The 19,713-nt window shown below is 40.5% G+C and overlaps 1 protein-coding gene across 9 annotated transcripts in view; it reads left to right on the top strand.

Annotated features, from left to right (window-relative positions):
- The window catches only part of LOC139181346 (fibrous sheath-interacting protein 2-like), an 82,963-nt gene that overhangs the window by 24,856 nt on the left and 38,394 nt on the right, over nt 1-19,713 (top strand). For 7 of the 9 annotated variants that reach the window (XM_070784488.1, XM_070784487.1, XM_070784485.1 and 4 more), the window contains 6 exons: nt 3,421-3,489; nt 6,421-6,521; nt 8,326-8,371; nt 9,465-9,550; nt 12,275-12,335; nt 16,838-16,874. In XM_070784488.1, coding sequence (XP_070640589.1) covers nt 3,421-3,489; nt 6,421-6,521; nt 8,326-8,371; nt 9,465-9,550; nt 12,275-12,335; nt 16,838-16,874 — 400 coding nt within the window. The other 2 variants (XM_070784486.1, XM_070784493.1) reach the window with 2 other exon arrangements.

The following is a 19,713-nucleotide window of genomic DNA, read 5'->3' as shown; positions in this document are numbered from 1 at the left end:
AAAAAACTAGAGTCAGAGACAGAAAGAAAGGAAGAATGTCTCACGGGCCAAAAAGTTTTAAAAGTAGGAGTCAATTTAAGAGTGATTGACAGCTGGATATAGAGCCAGCCAGCTAGGTAGGTAGATAGGTAGAAAGAACAGATTTTTTTAAAGGAGAAAGCAGTAGTAAAGATAATAGCAAAATGTATAAAGAAAGCGACAATAGCAAAATGTATAAAGAAAGCGAGAAGGAAACAAAGGAAATGTTTTGCAAAAGGAGTAGTATAAACAAAGCAAAAGAAGAATAGAAGGAAGGAGGAAGGGAAGAAAGAAGGAAATGGGAGAGAGAAAGGGGGGGAAGAGGAAGGAGACAGGAATGGACAGAAGCAGAGAGAAGCAAATGAAAGAGGATGAGAGAGTGAGTGTGGGTGGATGGATGGAGAAAGGAAAGGAGGAGGCAGGAGCAAGGAAGAAAGACATGAGGAAAGGGCGAAGGGGCAGTGGACAGTAAGAGGGGAGGAAGGGATGGCGGGAAGGGAGGAAGCAAGGGAGGGGAGGGGGAAGACATGCATGCAGGCGGGGAAAGAAGAGAGACAGAGACCACGGAAGGAATGGAGTGAGGAGAAGACGGACAAAGAGGAGAAAGTGAGAGGAGGCAGGAAGGAGGGAAGAAGAAAGGGAGGCTATAGGGAGCGAGGAGAGAAAGCTCTAAAAAAGAGGAACTCAGTTAAAAACAAATAAAGATGAATGGAGAACAGCTAGGTAGTTTGGTAGGTTGATGGACAGATGGGTAAGTAGACAGGATTTTTATGTGGAAGATCTAGTTTTTAAAAGTCAGTATTAAAAAGATGAAGAGAAACAGGTTTAAAAGAGGAAACCCCCAAAAATGGATATAAGAGGAAGAGAGGGGGAAGGAAGTAAAGGAGAAGGAAGGAAAGGAAGAAGGAGGTCAGGAAAGCAGGAAGTAGGGGAGATAGGGAGGGAAGGAGGAAGGCAGGCAGGCAATAAGTTTACAAAGGGTGGAACTTGCATGGTGGCTCAGTGGATAAGAATCCACCTGCCAGTGCAGGGGACACAAGTTCGATCCCTGGTCCAGGAAGATCCCACATGCCGTGGAGCAACCAAGCTCATGTGCCACAACAACTGAGCCCACACTCTAGAGCCTGTGAGCCGCAATTATTGAAGCTCTCATGCCCTAGAGTCTGGCTCTGCAATGAGAAGCCTGCCCACCGCAACTAGAGAGTAGGCCCTGTTTGCTGCAGCTAGAGAAAGCCTGCAAGCAGAAACAAAGACCCAGCGCAACCAAAAATAAATAAAGATTTAAAAATAAAGGATGAGTCAGTAGGGAAGACAGCTAAAGAAGGGAAGAGAATGTAAGAGTGAAAATGTAGGAACCATTTTCCTACAAAAAACCTAAAACGGGACAGATTGTAAAAGTAGGAGTCAGGAAAGCAAAGACAAAAATAAAGACAAAGATAAATGATTGAGAGCTGAATAGGTAGGTAGGCAGTTATACAGATGATAGGTAAGTAGGTAGGTAGGTATATAATTTTAAAAGTGGAAGCCAGTAAGGAGGAATGCATGAAAAAGAGAATGAAAGAGTTAGAGCAGGAAGGAAAAAAATAAAAGGGGAGCCAGCAGAAAGAGAGTAAAAGGAGGATGGGAGGAAGGAAGACAGGAGGGTGGGAAGGGCAAAGATAAAGAAGGAAGGAAGGAAGATAGGAAGAAAGGGTGACAGAACAAAAGTAAGAAATAATGAAGAAAGGAAAGAGGTTTATAAGTGATGAGTCAGTAGGGGAAAGTGAGAAAAAGCAGAAAAAGACAATGTGAGAATGAGGGGGAGAACCAATAAAGCCAAGTACAATTGTGTGTGATGGAGGGAGATGGGTTTAAAAAGTAGAAATCAGTTTTTTAAAAAAGAGAATATAATATAGATGGATAGATGGCTAGGTAGGTAGAGGGATAGGTAGGTACGGCAGATAGGTAGATGGATGATAGGTAGAAACATACATACATACATCCCTGCATACATACATACACACATAGAACTGATTTGGAAAAGGAGAAACCAGTGAAAAGTCAATACATGAAAGGTAGAGAGTTGGAAAGAGAAGGAATGAAAAACTTTTTAAAAGTGGATCGCTAAATAGTAAAAAGGAAGAAAAGAGAGGACAGGAGACAAGATGTGTGAGGGGGAACAAAAGAGAAAGAAGAGAAAAGAACCAGATAAAAAGAAGTTTTAAAGGAAAGCAGAAAAGACTTCACTTTTAAAGAAATGAGCAAGAGAATGGGTTCAAGAGAACTTTTAAAAAGGACCAGTCAATAAACACAATGTGAGAGGGAGGAAGGAACGAAAAGTTTGTGAAGGAAGAGTCAGTAACAAAAGCTCACAGTTCAGTTCAGTGAGATGAGAGTGTAACCTTCTGCCTCTGAGACAGTACATCACTTTAGCAGCCAGCTTTCTCCCTCCATCTTCAACTGTTAACTTCCCCTTCCAGTAGGAGGAAAGTTTCAGGTAGGCATCTTAAACAGTACCCACCTCAAATGCTTTTTGAAAAAGAAAACATAAAAGAACTTGATGTTCACAGTATTACAGAGGTGACAGGAGAATGAAGATGTCTATTTCACATATGAAATTGACTTATCACTGTAACAAAGACATCATGTTCTACCACGTCAACACCAAGGAATACACATAACTCTAATGAAAACCCAATTAGCACACATATAGTTTAGAATCCTTTTGTCTATTTCTAAATGATTAGAAACAGGAACGGCAGTCACCTTTTTCACAAATCAGGTGTATATATGTATGGTTGCCTCAGCCAGATTTTTGAGGCACAACCAAGAATTGTCATGGCCACTGTGGGGTCTCCAGCACATGGCCTCCAGGGTCTCTAGCACAGGTATTATGCTGGTCCTCATCCCCACACAAAGAAAAAGCCATGCTCTTCTTGAGCAGGACAGAGGGATGGAGTTTTTTCCCTTTTGCCAGAAGACAGTTCTGCCCCCCGCCCAGTAGAGCTTTAACTATACAAGATAATATTATAAAAGTGACTGTCCTGCCTCCCCATCACATCTATCCTAAGGTTTCCTAACCTTGCCACTTGGCATGTTGCACTGGATAATTGCTTATTATGGGGACCATCCCGTGCATTGTAGTATGTATAGCATCATACGTGGCCCCTATCCACTAGATGCCAGGAGAAATCCCTCTCCCTGATTTGTAACAACCAAAAATGTCTCCAGACATGTCCCAATTCCATTGTCCTCTGGGGTACAAATTTGCCTCCCACTGAGACCTACTACGTCCCCTCTCCAGTTTCTCCCCATATACAGATTAGGATATGATTCTCCCCCTAGTGGGCATAAAAGGATAAATAGAATCTATCTTGAATAACTTTGTCATCACCACTATTAATTTTTTTTTTTAATTTTAAGCTTCTTATCCAAGGATCAAGAAAATGAGTGTCACTGCTGGTCACCAGAAGTCACACCAAGGACAAAAAAGTAATTGAAATAATTAGAAATACTAAAATAGTCATTTGTGCTTCTTTCCCAAAGGTGTTGTCTGGGGCAAAAGGTGTGGCTTATGTTCTTATTCCTCTAAGTGTCAGCAGTATGGGCCACTGAGGCACTTATTATAAAAGTGCAGTCTCAGGCACTGCCCCACTACTGAATCAGAACCTGCATTTTCACAAGACCCCAATGTGTGACACGCACATTGACTTTTGGGGAACACTGGCTTCCATAGCTCCATGGAGGCAGAATAAAGTAAGGGTGCTTGGATGACTATTTGTCCTCTGCCTCCTGTGGTCTTCAGAGACATGCCCTTATCTCCACTGAGATAGTGCTTGGCCTGTCATCATTCACAGTTGGCCATCACTGCAATGACTCATGGTCTGGTCTCACTGGGCTTAGTAGAACCCTCTGCGTTTCCCACTCCACCTGAGTCCTGACTGCCTGCTCCATAACACTCTGGGAGGAGCCCTCTTACCCCCAGCCCAGTGACTCCCCTTGACGAGCTTCCCAGCTAGACCCTCAGCCCTTCCTGGGCCATGTGTATACCACATGGGAACCAAGAGTGGCTTAAGAAAGCAAAACCTCAAGGGGAAATAGGGAGAGGTTGGTCAAACGGTACACATTTTCAGCTGTAAAATGAATAAGGTCTGAGGATCTGATGTATAACATGGTGACTATAGTTGAAAACACTGTATTGTATAATTGAAATTTGCTAAGAACAACATGATAAATATGTGAGGTGATGGATATGTTAATTAACTAAATGGGTGAGGGGGGAGAAATCCTTTCACAGTATACATATGTATCAAATCACCACAATGTACACTTTAGCTATCTTACAATTTTATGTGTCCGTTATATAAGTCAGTAAAGCTGAAATGTTTTAAAACTGAAAGAAAAAGAAAGCAAAACTTCAGCAAGAGCCTTGCTCTGCCTGACCACACTATATTACAAAGTTTGGGGTCTATGACCCCAGTGAGGAGGAAGAGTCAGAGTAGGGATAGCCAAGGAAATCTCTTTCTAGAGTCTTAAACAGAGAGCTGAGCAATAGTTCTTTTCTCTCCATTAACCTCAGTTATCTGAAGCACAAGGCCCAGCGTAAGCAAAATGTGAAGCCCTGTCTGATTTCTTTGGTCTCCAGTCACTCTCACCACCTTCCCATTTTCCCACCATCTCTGAGCTGCTAAAGGAGTGGACATTTTCCCCCTAACTTTCCTAAAGTCATATCCTTTTTCTTCCTGAGCCCAGATAACCCTTATTTGGTAAGCTAAGGGTATCTCCAGGACACTATGAAGAATTTTCTCAACTAAGTATTCTAGGATGTTTCTACACAAAAAGGAAGATAAAATTTAAGGAAATTCTTGAGACAACTGCATGGCTTGCAAGGCATAATGTCTTGGTTGTGTCATCATTTTGGGGGATGACAGATATTGAATATTATTACCTGGGTGTTCATCATGACATTTGTCCTGTTAAAAATTCTAACTTCTCCTTCCTTCCCTAGCTCTACCCCCAGGTAAGTGAAAACCTATGAAAGATGAGGGTACAGATCTTGTACTTAGTCAAAAAACGAAAAAGTAATATAAAATTTAAAAAATAGCCCTGTTGCATAATGGCTGTTTCTCATTTTTCAAGCCCCAAAAGTGAGTACAACAAAAGGTAGTCTCCAGACCTACATCTAGAAGGCATGATCACCATAAAAAAAGTGTAAAATATAGAAAAACGTAATATATGTAATGTGACAACATAATAAACTTGGGCAAAAGGCATGAACAAACATTTTACTGAAAATACACAGATGGCAAATAAGCACACAAAACACTGTTTAATATCTTTATTCCTTAGGGAAATAGAAATCAAACCACAACGAGATACCACTACACACCCAGTAGAATGTCTAGTAGAACTGAAGTAACTGACCATACCAAGTATTTGCAAGGACTTGAAGCAACTAGTGGAGAAGGCAATGGCATCCAGTACTCTTGCCTGGAAAATCCCATGGACAGAGGAGCCTGATAGGCTGCAGTCCGTGGGGTCGCTAAGAGTCGGACACCACTGAGCGACTTCACTTTGACTTTTCACTGTCATGCATTGGAGGAGGAAATGGCAACCCACTCCAGTGTTCTTGCTTGGAGAATCCCATGGACGGAGGAGCCTGGTGGGCTGCCGTCTATGGGGTCGCACAGAGTCGGACACGACTGAAGCGACTTAGCAGCAGCAGCAGCAGAAGCAACTAGAACTGTCTGACATTGCAGGTGGGAATGTAAAATGGTACAACCACTGTGGAAAAAATTTTGGCAGCTCAAGTTAAACTACATCTGCCATGTAATTCAGTCATTTCACTCCTAGGTAGGTGCCCACAAGATATGAAAATATATGTTCAGATAAAGACTTGTACATCAATGTCCATAGCAGCATTATAGTCAAATTGGAAACAACCTAAATGCTCTTCAGCAGGCAAATGGATAAACTTGGTATCCGTACCATGGGATACTACTCAGAAATAAAAAGGAATAAAGTATTAATACAGGCAACAATATTGATGAATATAAAAATATGCTGAATGAAGGAAGCCAGATCACCACCCTCCCCCAACAAAAAAAAGGGTGGTACAACCCCTGTTTGATTCCATTTATAGCAAACTGTAGAGAATGCAAACTAATTTATAGTAAAGCAGATCAGTGATTGCCTGGGAGATAGGAGAGGAGAGAGGGATGAACTATAAGGGGGCACAAGGAAACTTTTGGGGATGATGTAAATGTTAACCTTGATTGTGGTGATGGTTTCAAGGGTTTATATATATACATATATATATGCCAAAGCCAAATGGTACATTTTAAATATGTTCAGTTTATTGTACTTCAGTTACAGTTCAATCAAACTTAAAAATTAAATGATTTCTCTTTCATTTGCCTATAGGACCATCCCAGCATTTGTATAGTTCTGTAAAGACTCCTGAAAGAAGATCAACCTTGTTGCATTCTCCACATGATGTACAGAGTAACACAGCAGAACAAAAGGTAGAAAGCTTTATGTCTCAGGTGCTTTGTATTGGCCACTCATTTATCTGGTTAATTTTTCTTTCTAGGGAATATCCCCATTCACTGGGCATGGTACTGATTGGTTAGAAATAATGGAGTTCTACACAGATCTGAACCGTCTTCCTGGTAGAGAAGGTTCTGAGTCAGCTTCATGCTAAATGTACCATGTAGTTGAGCAGAAACTAACAAATATTTGATGATGATAATGATGATGATGACGCTAGCTAATGTTTATTGACAACCTGCTGTGGGCCGGGTCCTAGTAGAAAGTAGGGAAAGGTAGAAGGAAGGGGAAAGGGGAAAGTAGGTGACATAGGATACAAAGATAGAAAAGACGTCACTGCTCTTGGGGATGCACTGTCCAGGGATCAGACACATAAACAAAAGTCCTTACAGTCAAATGAGAGGAGACTTTTGCTTTGCATAAAATATAAGCACAGAAAGTGTGGAGAAATAGCCCTGCCTAGAGAAATCTAAAAAAGCTTTATAAAAGGAGGGCTTCATTGAATTGTAGTATTCCCTGGTGGCTCAGAGGGTAAAGCAGATGTCTGCCTGCAATGCAGGAGACCTGGGTTCAATCCCTGGGTCAGGAAGATCCCCTGGAGAAGGCAATGGCACCCCACTCCAGTACTCTTGCCTGGAAAATCCCATGGACAGAGAAGCCTGGTAGGCTACAGTTCATGGGATTGCAAAGAGTCAGACACGACTGAGCTACTTCACTTTCATTGAATTAGGTCTTCAAACATGAGTGGGAAGTTTTCAGATGAGTAGATGTAAGGATGTAGTGAGGCAGTATTGCAGACAGGCTTACAGTGTTAAGTGAAAGCATGAAAGCTCAAGCCAGCAAAACCAGAGCAGTGGAACAGAAGAGACTGAAATGGTAGGTTGAAGCCAGAACTTTGTATCCCTTGCTGAAGTATGAATTTATTCTCTCAGTAGTAGAAAACCATTGCCGGTTTTTTAGTAGGATGTGAGATAAAAATGATTTGGGTTTTAAAAGATACTCTAGTTGCAGTGTGAGATAGCTACATAGAGGAGATTAGAGTCTACTGGGATAGTCCAGATAAAAATGATAAAGGCCTGAACTAAGGCTGTGACAATGAGGGTGATCAGAGGCCACAGATTTAAGATATTTCAGAGTTAGAGTATGTCAGGATTTGGTGACTCAACAGATGTGTGGACCCAGAGAAAAGGAGATGACAACAATGGTGATGATTTAATTTTTGTGTGCAGGTTTTGTATGCTCTCATAATGCTGAGGGCTACTTCTATCTCAGAACTCATTATCCTCCATCATATTTGTCTGTCTTTTCTACTGGGTGATAAACTTCTTGAGGTCAGGAATTATGTATCTTAGTTCCAGGCAGTGTACTCAATAAACATTAGACTGGATTAAACTAGCTTTATCTGAAATAAACAGAAAAATTCTATGCTTTCTGGAATGGAGCACTGGATTATTATTATTGGTTATAGGACTATTATACCTATAACCAAAATGTGGAAGACAGACAAGTAGCAAGTTTGAAAAGATAGGAAAAGATAGCATACATGGGTATAATATAAGCTTCATTTTAAACTAGTTAAAGTGAGGTACCTGTAAAAGATATCCAGTGAGAGGTTAATAATATGTATTAGCATTGAGACCAGCACCTAGTAGAGAGGTAGAGATGAGGGGAAGGGGAGATAAGATACTGTATTATTCTGATTGCTTTAGAATCAGCAGAAGTGTCTTTTAGAAGAATAATTACTAATTAATTTTTTTTCTTGAATGTTAAACCATACAGAAAGATAGAGAAACAATTAGGATGTCATATCCTTCAAATGATGGAGGTAAGAAAATGAACAGTATTTATAATTGCTCTGATATCTTTTGGTTAAATAATTCATTTTATCATATAGTCTTCCAAGTTATGCTTTTTTCACTGATTATAAAATCCATGATTAATTTGATAAAGGAAGATAGAAGAATTATTCATGGTTGTAAATATAAGCATCACATTTTTAAGTGATTGCTGGGAGAATAGGCCTTCTGGAATCGACAAGGTGTGAGAAGTTAGAGTCTCTGCTGTGACTGCCTCTGTAAGTTCCTGACAATGCAGCCATTAGAGAGTCCCAGTGAAGAGAATTCTCCCCAGGAAGGTCTCTTTTACCATCTTTTCTCCCCAGACATAAAAATCCATCCTGTTTCCCATCTCCCAGGGCTGAACTAGAGATTAGCTAAGTCTCTGTTCATCTCCGTAAAAGATTCCCACGCATAACCTCCACACTTACTAACAGCGCTGGGACATCTTCACCTGGGCGGCCCATGAGTACCTCAGATTCAACATGTGCAAAACCAGATTCATCCCCAAACCAGCGCTCTGTTCCTCCTAACTTTATTCAGGCACAAAACCTGAGTCATTTTTGACTCTTTGCTGTTTGCTCCAGTCCAGTCTGCCTCCTTAAATTCTCTCATAACTTTCCCTTCCTTTCCATTCATGCTTCCTGTGCCATTAAGCACCGTAATAATTAGTCTCCAATCTCTTTTTCTTGTTGATCTGTCCTACATTTTGCTGTGAATGTAACCTTCCTGAAATACAGCTTTAGACATATAATTCTTCTACCCAAAAGTCCTCTGTGGTTCCCCTTTGCTTACTGAATGAAGTGCAGAACAGTTTGTTCTAGAGCAGGGGAGTGGTGAGAAGTTTAGCTGGCAAAGTAACTTAGAGCCAGGGAGTTCAGGCTTGTCCCTAATGGCAACAGTGGGCCCCTGGAAGCTGGTAAGCAGGGGATTTCACAAAAAGGGATCTTATACTCAGAGATACTGCCTTAACGTCCATAAATAAATACATTCTTGATTATGGTAATTTTAGACTTTATGGCAGCCCAGCAAGGAGAACTATATGATTTTTTCATATTTAAAGTTACCTCTTCTTTTCCCTAGAAATTACTACACTTCAGAGTCCAGTTGTTTCTGCGAAAACACCAAGTATCTGTAGATACTCTCTACAGGATACTTCAAAACAACAGGCAAGTAACTTTTCTTTTGTCCCAGATACACACAGAAACAATGAAGTATAGAATGAGGATCAAGATTGACATAACACAATTTCATTCATTAAATGACAATTCAGAACAGTCTTATTCCCTGAAATTAACCATCCTATATAAAGATTTTATTTAAAAGAAAATCGAAATGTGAATCCACAGTAATAATCCTGTCACTTCAGACTTCCAATGCTTATGGCTATCTGTTGTGTTAGTGTTGCCATACTCTAAGTGTAGGGAGTATCAATAACAACTAGTAAGCTAACAAAAGAAAAACGGTGAGCCTGAGATTTTAAATGTGTTAAATAGATCCAAAATTTGAATACTTGTCTCAATTCTTAATAGAAATTACCAGAAACAATGTGAGTGTTCTCACTTAGCTCTTAGGTATGTAGGCTTCTTAAAAGATGAGCTTCAAGTCCATTCACACAGGAAGCAACATATTGGACTTTTGTGAATCATTTCTCTTCTCATGCTGATGGGTTGTACAGAAGCAGCCATACGGCCTCACCCTCTCCCCTTTGTGGTCAGTGATCACTCAGCCGATGGTGGGAAATTGACAACAAACATTTAGGGTACAGCCTCTGGTCACAGCATCTGTCATCTCTGTGGGTCACCAATTGGTCATTCACTTACAGACTCAAACCCACATCCTTGGCTCCGTTAGCACTGTATTAAGTGACTCACCTGTTCTAAAAAGTTAACACATTTTCCTATTTCCTATGTTAAATGCATAGTAAGTGACAGACTCAGTTATATGTAACTCTTCAAATGTAACATGTTAGCCACAATATGCTTTTCTATATAAACAAATATTTATGAAACACCTGTTATGTCCAGGGTGCTGTGCTACTGTATTAACATCCATAATCTGTATTCTCAGTATCTGAAGAAAGAATCTTAACTATATTCTCAGTATCTGAAGAAAGAATCTTAACTACCTTGACAGTACATTAGTTGCACATCAGGAGTTAATAACTTTTTTCACTTGCCTCACTATGCATGTATGCTAAGTCGCTTCAGTCATGTCTGACTCTATGCGACCCTATGGACAGCAGCCCACCAGGCTCCTCTGTATACAGGATTCTCTAGGCAAGAATACTGGAGTGGGTTGCCATTTCCTTCTCCATGCCTCACTATAGAGTCAGAAAAAAAAGTTTTTTCTGAGTGTAGTATGGATGGCAAACTTAATACTATCAGTACATATGTTACCCCCAAAATAAGCAATAAACAAATTTAGACCATCTGTTTTTTAAGGCCTTAAAATAAAATACATTGGACAATATGAGTAAGTCAGTTCAGTTCAGTTCAGTTCAGTCACTCAGTCGTGTCCGACCCTTTGCAACCCCATGAATCGCAGCACGCCAGGCCTCCCTGTCCACCACCAACTCCCGGAGTTCACTCAGATTCACATCCATTGAGTCAGTGATGCCATCCAGCCATCTCATCCTCTGTCGTCCCCTTCTCCTCTTGCCCCCAATCCCTCCCAGCATCAGAGTCTTTTCCAATGAGTCAACTCTTCGCATGAGGTGGCCAAAGTACTGGAGTTTCAGCTTTAGCATCATTCCTTCCAAAGAAATCCCAGGGCTGATCTCCTTCAGAATGGACTGGTTGGATCTCCTTGCAGTCCAAGGGACTCTCAAGAGTCTTCTCCAACACCACAGTTCAAAAGCATCAATTCTTCAGGGTTCAGCCCTCTTCACAGTCCAACTCTCACATCCATACATGACCACAGGAAAAACCATAGCCTTAACTAGATGGACCTTTGTTGGCAAAGTAATGTCTCTGCTTTTGAATATGCTATCTAGGTTGGTCATAACTTTCCTTCCAAGGAGTAAGCGTCTTTTAATTTCATAGCTGCAGTCACCATCTGTAGTGATTTTGGAGCCCAAAAAAATAAAGTCTGACACTGTTTCCGCTATTTCCCCATCTATTTCCCATGAAGTGATGGGACCGGATGCCATGATCTTCGTTTTCTGAATGTTGAGCCTTAAGCCAACTTTTTCACTCTCCACTTTCACTTTCACCAAGAGGCTTTTTAGTTCCTCTTCACTTTCTGCCATAAGGGTGGTGTCATCTGCATATCTGAGGTTATTGATATTTCTCCTGGCAATCTTGATTCCAGTCAAATTGTCACAAATACCTAATTCAGTTTGAGAAATAGTATGACCACTTTTATCACAACAAAATCCAATACTATTTTCCAGCTTATTTCACCCATCCCATCAGTGTCAAGAAATGGACTTCTGGTGGCGTGTGTTCAGTTCTCAGGCCTAGGAAAAATCAAAGTCTACTCTGTTGGATTTCTCTTCCTGTATGATTACCTAAGCAGGTAGAGCTCTTGGCCAACTGAGAGAGCTACATCCCACGTATGCAGAAAACCTGCTCTCTGCCTTCCAGCTCCCTCACAGCATTCCCCCTGTGCTTAACATTCTTTAAAACCCACACATATTCTTTTTAGCTATTCAACTGATTGCCTTCCATGCTGGTCAGCGTACTCTTCAGTTAATTAATTTTAGCATACTAGGAACTCTGTAAGCCTTTGAATTATGTAAGTAATGGAAACCAAATAAAACGTATATTTATGATAAATAGACTTCTAAAATCACTTTATTAAATTTCTGTGAGACATAGGTGATGTTCAAATTCTTTGAAAACTCCTTTAAGGATTTTTTTTTGTTTTCATTTTTCTTGTGGCATGTATAGGTGACACGTGCTGATTTGAATGGGGAAAAGGCCAAGAAATCAAGCTTAAACTATGAGCCAGGTAAATATTATCAACAGCTATTAAGGAAATCCTGCAATGCATTAATACATTCAACTAACATTTACTAAGTTTTTGCTACACGCCATGCACTATACTAATTATTGAACAAAGTAGAGAAGCCATGGTTCCTACCCTGGATTTTACAGTGTAGTATAAAACAGTCATGCCAGTAATCACAACACAAATATAAGTGCAATAAAGGAGGCAAATACAAAGTCCACCGGAAGCATAGGGGAGACAAGAAAGCTTCTATAGAAGATGCCACGCTTGAGCTCAGACATGAAGGATGAGATGTTGATGTATGGCAAAACCAATACAATATTGTAAACTAATTAGCCTCCAATCAAAATAAATAAATTTATAAGAAAAAAAAGAGAGAAAGAATTTTCTAAGCAGACAAATGGAAAGAGAACTTCCAGGAGAAAGGATACATTTACCAAGATATATACATTAGAGCCTAGTGGGTTTGTGGAAATGCAGATTTTTTTTCAGAATTGTTTTAGCTAAAAGTTCAAGTCAGAGAATTACAGAAGATGAAGCTTGATAGACCAACTGGTAGATATCAGTTGATCATTAAGATTCTGGTAAGCTGTGCCAGGAGATCTACCTTTTATCCTATTATCGAAGTATAACTATCGAAGAATATTGACAGGAACCTAATATGGTCAGAATTTGCCTTTTCTACCCACAGAGATAGAAAATGAACTTCTGGTTACCAAACGGGAAAGTGGGTTGGGGGGATAAGTAAATTAGGAGTTTGGGATTAACAGGTACACACTACTATATATGAAGTAGATATACAGCAAGGACCTACTGCATAGCATGGGGAACTATATTCAATATCTTGTAATAACCTATAATGGAAAAGAATCTGAAAAGGGATGTGTATATATATATTATATATAAAATATATAATATATATATAACTAAATTACTTTGTTGTACACCTGAGACTAACACAACATTGTAAATTAATTAAACTTCAAAAAATGACCCAAAAAAGAAAGAAAGAATTTGCCTTTTCTAAAAAAGGAAAGCAGAATTAGAGGTGAGGAGACTTGAGACAATGAGACAATAAAAATAATAGCATGTTGAACACTCACTATGTGCCAGGTTCTATGCTAAACTGTATTCTCTCATTTAACCCTCTGAACAACAAAACTGTTTTACCTACCATTTTACACATGAATAAACTAAGTCTCAGAGTTGTAAATTATCATGCCCAAGATTTCACATAACATGTGGCAAAGCCAAGGTTTTAAAAGCCAGGTCTATCTTACTCAACCAATCCTAACCACAATACCACACTGCCCCTTATTACAATTAAGAGGCTATTATAATAGTCAAAGCTAGAAATGAGTCCTGAACAAAGTCAGTGGCAGTAAAGATGAAGAGCTGGGCAGATTTGACTCAGACTAAGAAAGGCAAATGGATGAGATCTGGCTACTGATTGAATATGGGAGAAGAATGAATTGAAGACAACACCCATATTTCTAGTACAGGCAACTTAATGGATTGTGGTGCCATTCAATAGATAGGCAATACAGAAAGATGAACAAGTTTGGAAGACAGATATTTAGTTCAGCTTTGAATATATTGTGTTTGAGATGCCTGAGGGCATCCAAGTGGGACATCTAAGTAGAGCAGTCAAGGGGGCAGTTATAGATATTGGTCTGGGATGCATGGGAGAAGAAATTAAAGGAATGCCTTACGTCAAAACCTATGGGAAATAATAAAAGCCGTTCCCATAGGTTTGCTATAAATGTTCTTTTTAAGGTAGGTTATACTTTCTCCTCTTTATTCCATCTTTGATTTAAGAATTACCTTAAGTATGTTTCTTAATTATCAAGAAATTCATATTTTCAGTCACATTTTTAAAGTTAGATTCAGAGAATGTAGCCTGTAAATATTCAACACATTGAAGTTGTTGACATTTTCTTTATGGCCAAATATGTGATTGATATTTTGAAAGTGTTCCATAGACATACAAAAAATATATATTCTCTATTTAAAGGCTGTAAGGCTCTAAATGAATTTTAAATTCTACTTATTGATTATATTATTCAACTGTTATATGTCTTTTCTAATTTTTTGGTCTACTATTTGCTGAATAACAGATCACCCTAAAACCTGGCAGCTTAAAAAAAAATCATCTCACAGTTTCTGTGGTTAGGAATACAGAAACAGCTTAGCTGGATGGTTCTGATTCAGGGGCTCTCATGAGGTTACAGTCAAGGTGTCATCCAGGGCTGCTTCAGTCATCTAAAGTCTTGATTGAGACTGAAGAAGTCACTTCCAAGGTGGCTTACTCACATGGCTGTTGGCGGGAGGTCTCAGTTCCTCACCATGTGGGCATCTGCATACATCTCTGAGTATCCTCATGATATGGCATCTGGCTTCTCCCAGAGTGGGTGGTCCAAGAGAGAGGGGCAGAAGCCACACTATATTTTATAGCCTAGTCTCAGCACACTCTCACTTCCACTCATCACTTCCACTCTATTCATTGGAAGCAAGTCTCTAAGTACAACCCACACTCAAGGGGGAAAAGAATTAGCCTCCACCACTTGGAGAGAGTATTATCAAAGAATTTGTAGACGTATTTTAAAAACACTACAACAGTATTATCTTCACACTTATTTTTTCAGGTATGTGCACTATTAATTCCAGCTCCTTCCTTTCAAAACTGTACACACTCAAACATACACTCACACACAAAGAAACTTAAGAAAGTACACAGAATTGAAGTTAACTTTGATGCAGATCATTGGAATTCATTGATTATTCAAAATACATGTTATATTCATTGGGAGAACAATAGCTATTCACCCTGACTTTGAACTGACTTTTAATTGGTAACATTACTTTTTATTATTCAAAGTATTCTGCTTGTCTAAGACTGTTTAGCCATGTATGTGCATAACTGATGGCCTTGCTCAATGGCTCAGAGGTAAAGAATCAGCCTGCAATGCAGGGGACACAGGTTCAATCCTTGAATTGGGAAGATCCCCTGGAGAAGGGCATGGCAAACCAATCCAGTATTCTTGCCTGGAGAATCCCATGGACAGAGGAGCCTGGTGGGCTACAGTCCATAGGGTTGCACAGAGTTGGACATGACTGAAGCGACTTAGCACGCACACACGTGATTAACTGACATACACCATCCCAGTATTCCTGTGGACATATTCTACATGAAGACTTGCTTTAGTATCATTATCCAGAAATAGTTACTAAAATCCACTTATGGAACTTTGCTAGATGGCATACAAAGCATGTTAGTATTTAAGTGGGAAGAGATTAATGACAGGAAGACTAATGAATGAACAGTGAGCCAACACATATGTTAAAGAATTAATTGAACAAATAAATGTTCTTGAGTGCTTACTATATGGCAGGCACTGTAAACTAGTACAATACAGCATAGTAAGTCCTATAACAGAGGGATGTATAGGGCGCTTCAGGAGCTTGACAGAGAACGCCTGTCTATCTGGGCAGATATAAAGGAAGGCTCTCTGAAGGAGGTGACACAAGCTGAATGAGTCCTAAAGGATGAGAAGTTTTAAAAAGGGACATGAGTTACAAGGGAAATAGTGAAGGCAGAGGAACTGTGTGTTGTTCAGTACTTCTGGAGCAGAGAATATATGTAGAATGGTGACCATAGATGAGGCTGATGAGGTAGGCAGTCACCCCCAATCTTAAGGTATTTGATGCCTGTCTGGTAGTCCCTGGAGGATTTAAAAAGAGTGTTGACAGCAGGGAATGAAAGACCTATTAAGGGACTTCCCTGGAAGTCCAGTGGGTAAGACTCTGAGCTCCTAATGCAGGAGGTCCAGGTTCAATCCCTGATCAGGGAACGAGATCCCACATGCTGTAACAAAAAAGTCCCATATGCCACACCGAAGATGGAAGATCCTGAGGCTGCAACTAAGACCCAGCACAGCCAAATAAATAAATAAAAGTATTTTTTTAAAAAAAAGACCAGTTCAGTTCAGTCGCTCAGTCGTGTCCGACTCTTTGCGACCCCATGAATCGCAGCACGCCAGGCCTCCCTGTCCACCACCAACTCCCAGAGTTCACTCAGACTCACGGCCATCGAGTCAGTGATGCCATCCAGCCATCTCATCCTCTGTCGTCCCCTTCTCCTCCTGCCCCCAATCCCTCCCAGCATCAGAGTCTTTTCCAATGAGTCAACTCTTCGAATGAGGTGGCCAAAGTACTGGAGTTTCAGCTTTAGCATCATTCCTTCCAAAGAAATCCCAGGGCTGATCTCCTTCAGAATGGACTGGTTGGATCTCCTTGCAGTCCAAGGGACTCTCAAGAGTCTTCTCCAACACCACAGTTCAAAAGCATCAATTCTTTGGTGCTCAGCTTTCTTCACAGTCCAACTCTCACATCCATACATGACCACTGGAAAAACCACAGCCTTAATTACAATTTTATAAGTAGCCTGTGAAGGATACCAACAAATAGTAATTTTCTTTTTCTCTCTGAAAATTCATCTGCAGCTCCTGGAGTCTCCTTTATTCACGACTCACCCATTAGGTAAGTATCTAAGAAAGCTAATAAAGGAATGTGTTATTTTAAATTAATATTTAATTACACAAGAGTGCTGCTTGAATCCTCTACTCTTGTAGTTTTACTTGTCTGTAGTAAAAGTCTCACCTTTTGCAACCTCTCAGGACTAAGCTAAAATTGTAAAGTAGGCAAAGTTAATCATTCATGCTCTTCCAGTTCCTCCTCTGATCTCACTTTAGTCCTGGGCTCTCCTCATAGGCAATACTTTGACTCCCCTTTCATGTAGCATTACTCCTTCTAGGATCTGGATCTGTTCTTTTCCCCTGTCCCCACTCAAAAATGCTTTACTTGTACCATTTGAGGTTATTGGTTTTCAAATGATGATAAATTAGTTTACCATATAGTATTAATGACGTAATCTGTTACCCCCTAAGGATATTTGCATTTTCATCCAAAGTAAATCAATCTCTCATAATCTAAAATAAAGGACAGTGGAGAAGTTTTCTTTTGGCCTGGGGCCTTTCAGCTCTCAAACATTGATGGCCACCCATTCTGCTGATGTCCTGTTCCCCTCAAATTTGAATAATAGTTCATGCATATAAAATACCTCCTGGTAGAACGTACATACCTATCATCTTTTATAAACCCTCAACAAACCAAATTAGGTTCAGGATAATTTTTATAAATCCCAAACTTTGATGAATTGGTTTGGTAAAGGAAAGTAGTGTATGATGGTAAATGATGTTTGATGTTCAGACCAGGCTTCTTAGAAAAGGATTTTGAGGTAGGAGTAATTGCAGTCAGTTTCATTTACGGAGGGCTCATGGGGTACAAGGATGCTGAAGGAAAGAAACTGACTAGCTCAGTATCAAGGTAGTTTCAAGAAATAAAGGTGAGAGAATGTGTGCATTATAGAGTGTTAATTCCTGCCTGCCTCTTCTTCCTGTCCCCACTATCATCCTAGACTACAGAACTACAGAATCACTTGAGTCTTTTCAACAGCAAATGTTCTGGATAGCCCTTTATTATAATAATCAGCTAAGATGAAGAACTATGCACATGACCCAGAGCTGCTATCTCATTCCTCACAAATACACAAGTTAAGATACCTTTAGCTGAGCCTAGGACAATTCCAAGCCAGAACACAATGGAGAAGGCAATGGCAACCCACTCCAGTACTCTTGCCTGGCAAATCCCATGGACAGAGGAGCCTGGTAGGCTGCAGTCCATGGGGTTGCTGAGAGTCAGACACGACTGAGCGACTTCACTTTCACTTTTCACTTTCATGCATTGGAGAAGGAAATGGCAACCCACTCCAGTGTTCTTGCCTGGAGAATCCCAGGGATGGGGGAGCCTGGTGGGCTGCCGTCTATGGGGTCGCACAGAGTCGGACACGACTGAAGCGACTTAGCAGCAGCAGCAGCAGCGGGACAATTCCAAGCTAGAACACAAGAAAACACAGCTAGAATACCATCTGGTATGGCTCTACCCATTGCACCCATGCCACACCTCTTTACCTTACAGGAAAGAACACAGGTTCAAGGCCTCTGGCTTAGTCCTCTTGATCTGTTGCAGCTCCTTGCTCTCTGAGACTCAAGTGTGGGTGCATTATGTCTATTCCATCACATACCTCATCTCTCTTCTCTTCCTCCACCTCCTTAGTTCTGTTTTTTCTAATGCTAACATAAAGACGTACACAGTAAACTTCAGTTCAGTTCAGTTCAGTCGCTGAGTCGTGTCTGACTCTTTGCGACCCCATGAATCGCAGGACGCCAGGCCTCCCTGTCCACCACCAACTCCCCGAGTCCACCCAACCCATGTCCATCTAGTCGGTGATGTTGTCCCCTTCTCCTCCTGCCCTCAGTCTTTCCCAACATCAGGGTCTTTTCAAATGAGTCAGCTCCTCGCATCAGGTGGCCAAAGTATTGGAGTTTCAGCTTCAACATCAGTCCTTCCAATGAACACCCAGGACTGATCTCCTTTAGGATGGACTGGTTGGATCTTCTTGCAGTCCAAAGGACTCTGAAAGAGTCTTCTCTAACACCACACTTCAAAAGCATCAATTCTTCAGCGCTCAGCTTTCTTTATAGTCCAACTCTCACATCCATACATGACTACTGGCAAAACCATAGCCTTAACTAGACAGACCTTTGTTGGCAAAGTAATATCTCTGCTTTTTAATATGCTGTCTAGGTTGGTCATAACTTTCCCTCCAAGGAGCAAGTGTCTTAATTTCATGGCTGCAGCCACCATCTGCAGTGACTTTGGAGCCCCCAAAAATAAAGTCTGCCATTGTTTCCACTGTTTTCCCCATCTATTTGCCATGAAGTAATGGGACTGGATGCCATGATCATAGTTTTCTGAATGTTGAGCTTTAAGCCAATTTTTTCACTCTCCTCTTTCACTTTTATCAAGAGGCTCTTTAGTTCTTCTTTACTTTCTGCCATAAGGGTGGTATCATCTGCATATCTGAGGTTATTGATATTTCTCCCAGCAATCTTGATTCCAGCTTGTGCTTCATCCAGCCTGGCATTTTGCATGATGTACCCTGCATATAAGTTAAATAAGCAGGGTGACAATATACAGCCTTGATGTATTCCTTTTCCTATTTGGAACCAGTCTGCTGTTCCATGTCCAGTTCTAACTGTTGCTTCCTGACCCGCATGCAGGTTTCTCAAGAGGCAGTCAGGTGAGCTTAATAAAATAGAATTAGGAACCAAAAAAATCAGGACAAGAGGATGCCAATGTGATAAGATAGTGATGGGGTAAACAGTAGTAATAATTAAACAGATTTGGTGATAGAATGGACCACACATATGTATGATCAGGAGGTATCAGGCATCACCCCAAGCTAGGGGCCTGAGGT

This window comes from Bos indicus, chromosome X (genome assembly GCF_029378745.1).
Source record: "Bos indicus isolate NIAB-ARS_2022 breed Sahiwal x Tharparkar chromosome X, NIAB-ARS_B.indTharparkar_mat_pri_1.0, whole genome shotgun sequence".
In the NCBI taxonomy this organism is placed as follows: Eukaryota; Metazoa; Chordata; class Mammalia; order Artiodactyla; family Bovidae; genus Bos; species Bos indicus.
Note: the sequence above shows the minus strand (reverse complement) of the source record. Positions and strands in the feature narration are given on the sequence as shown.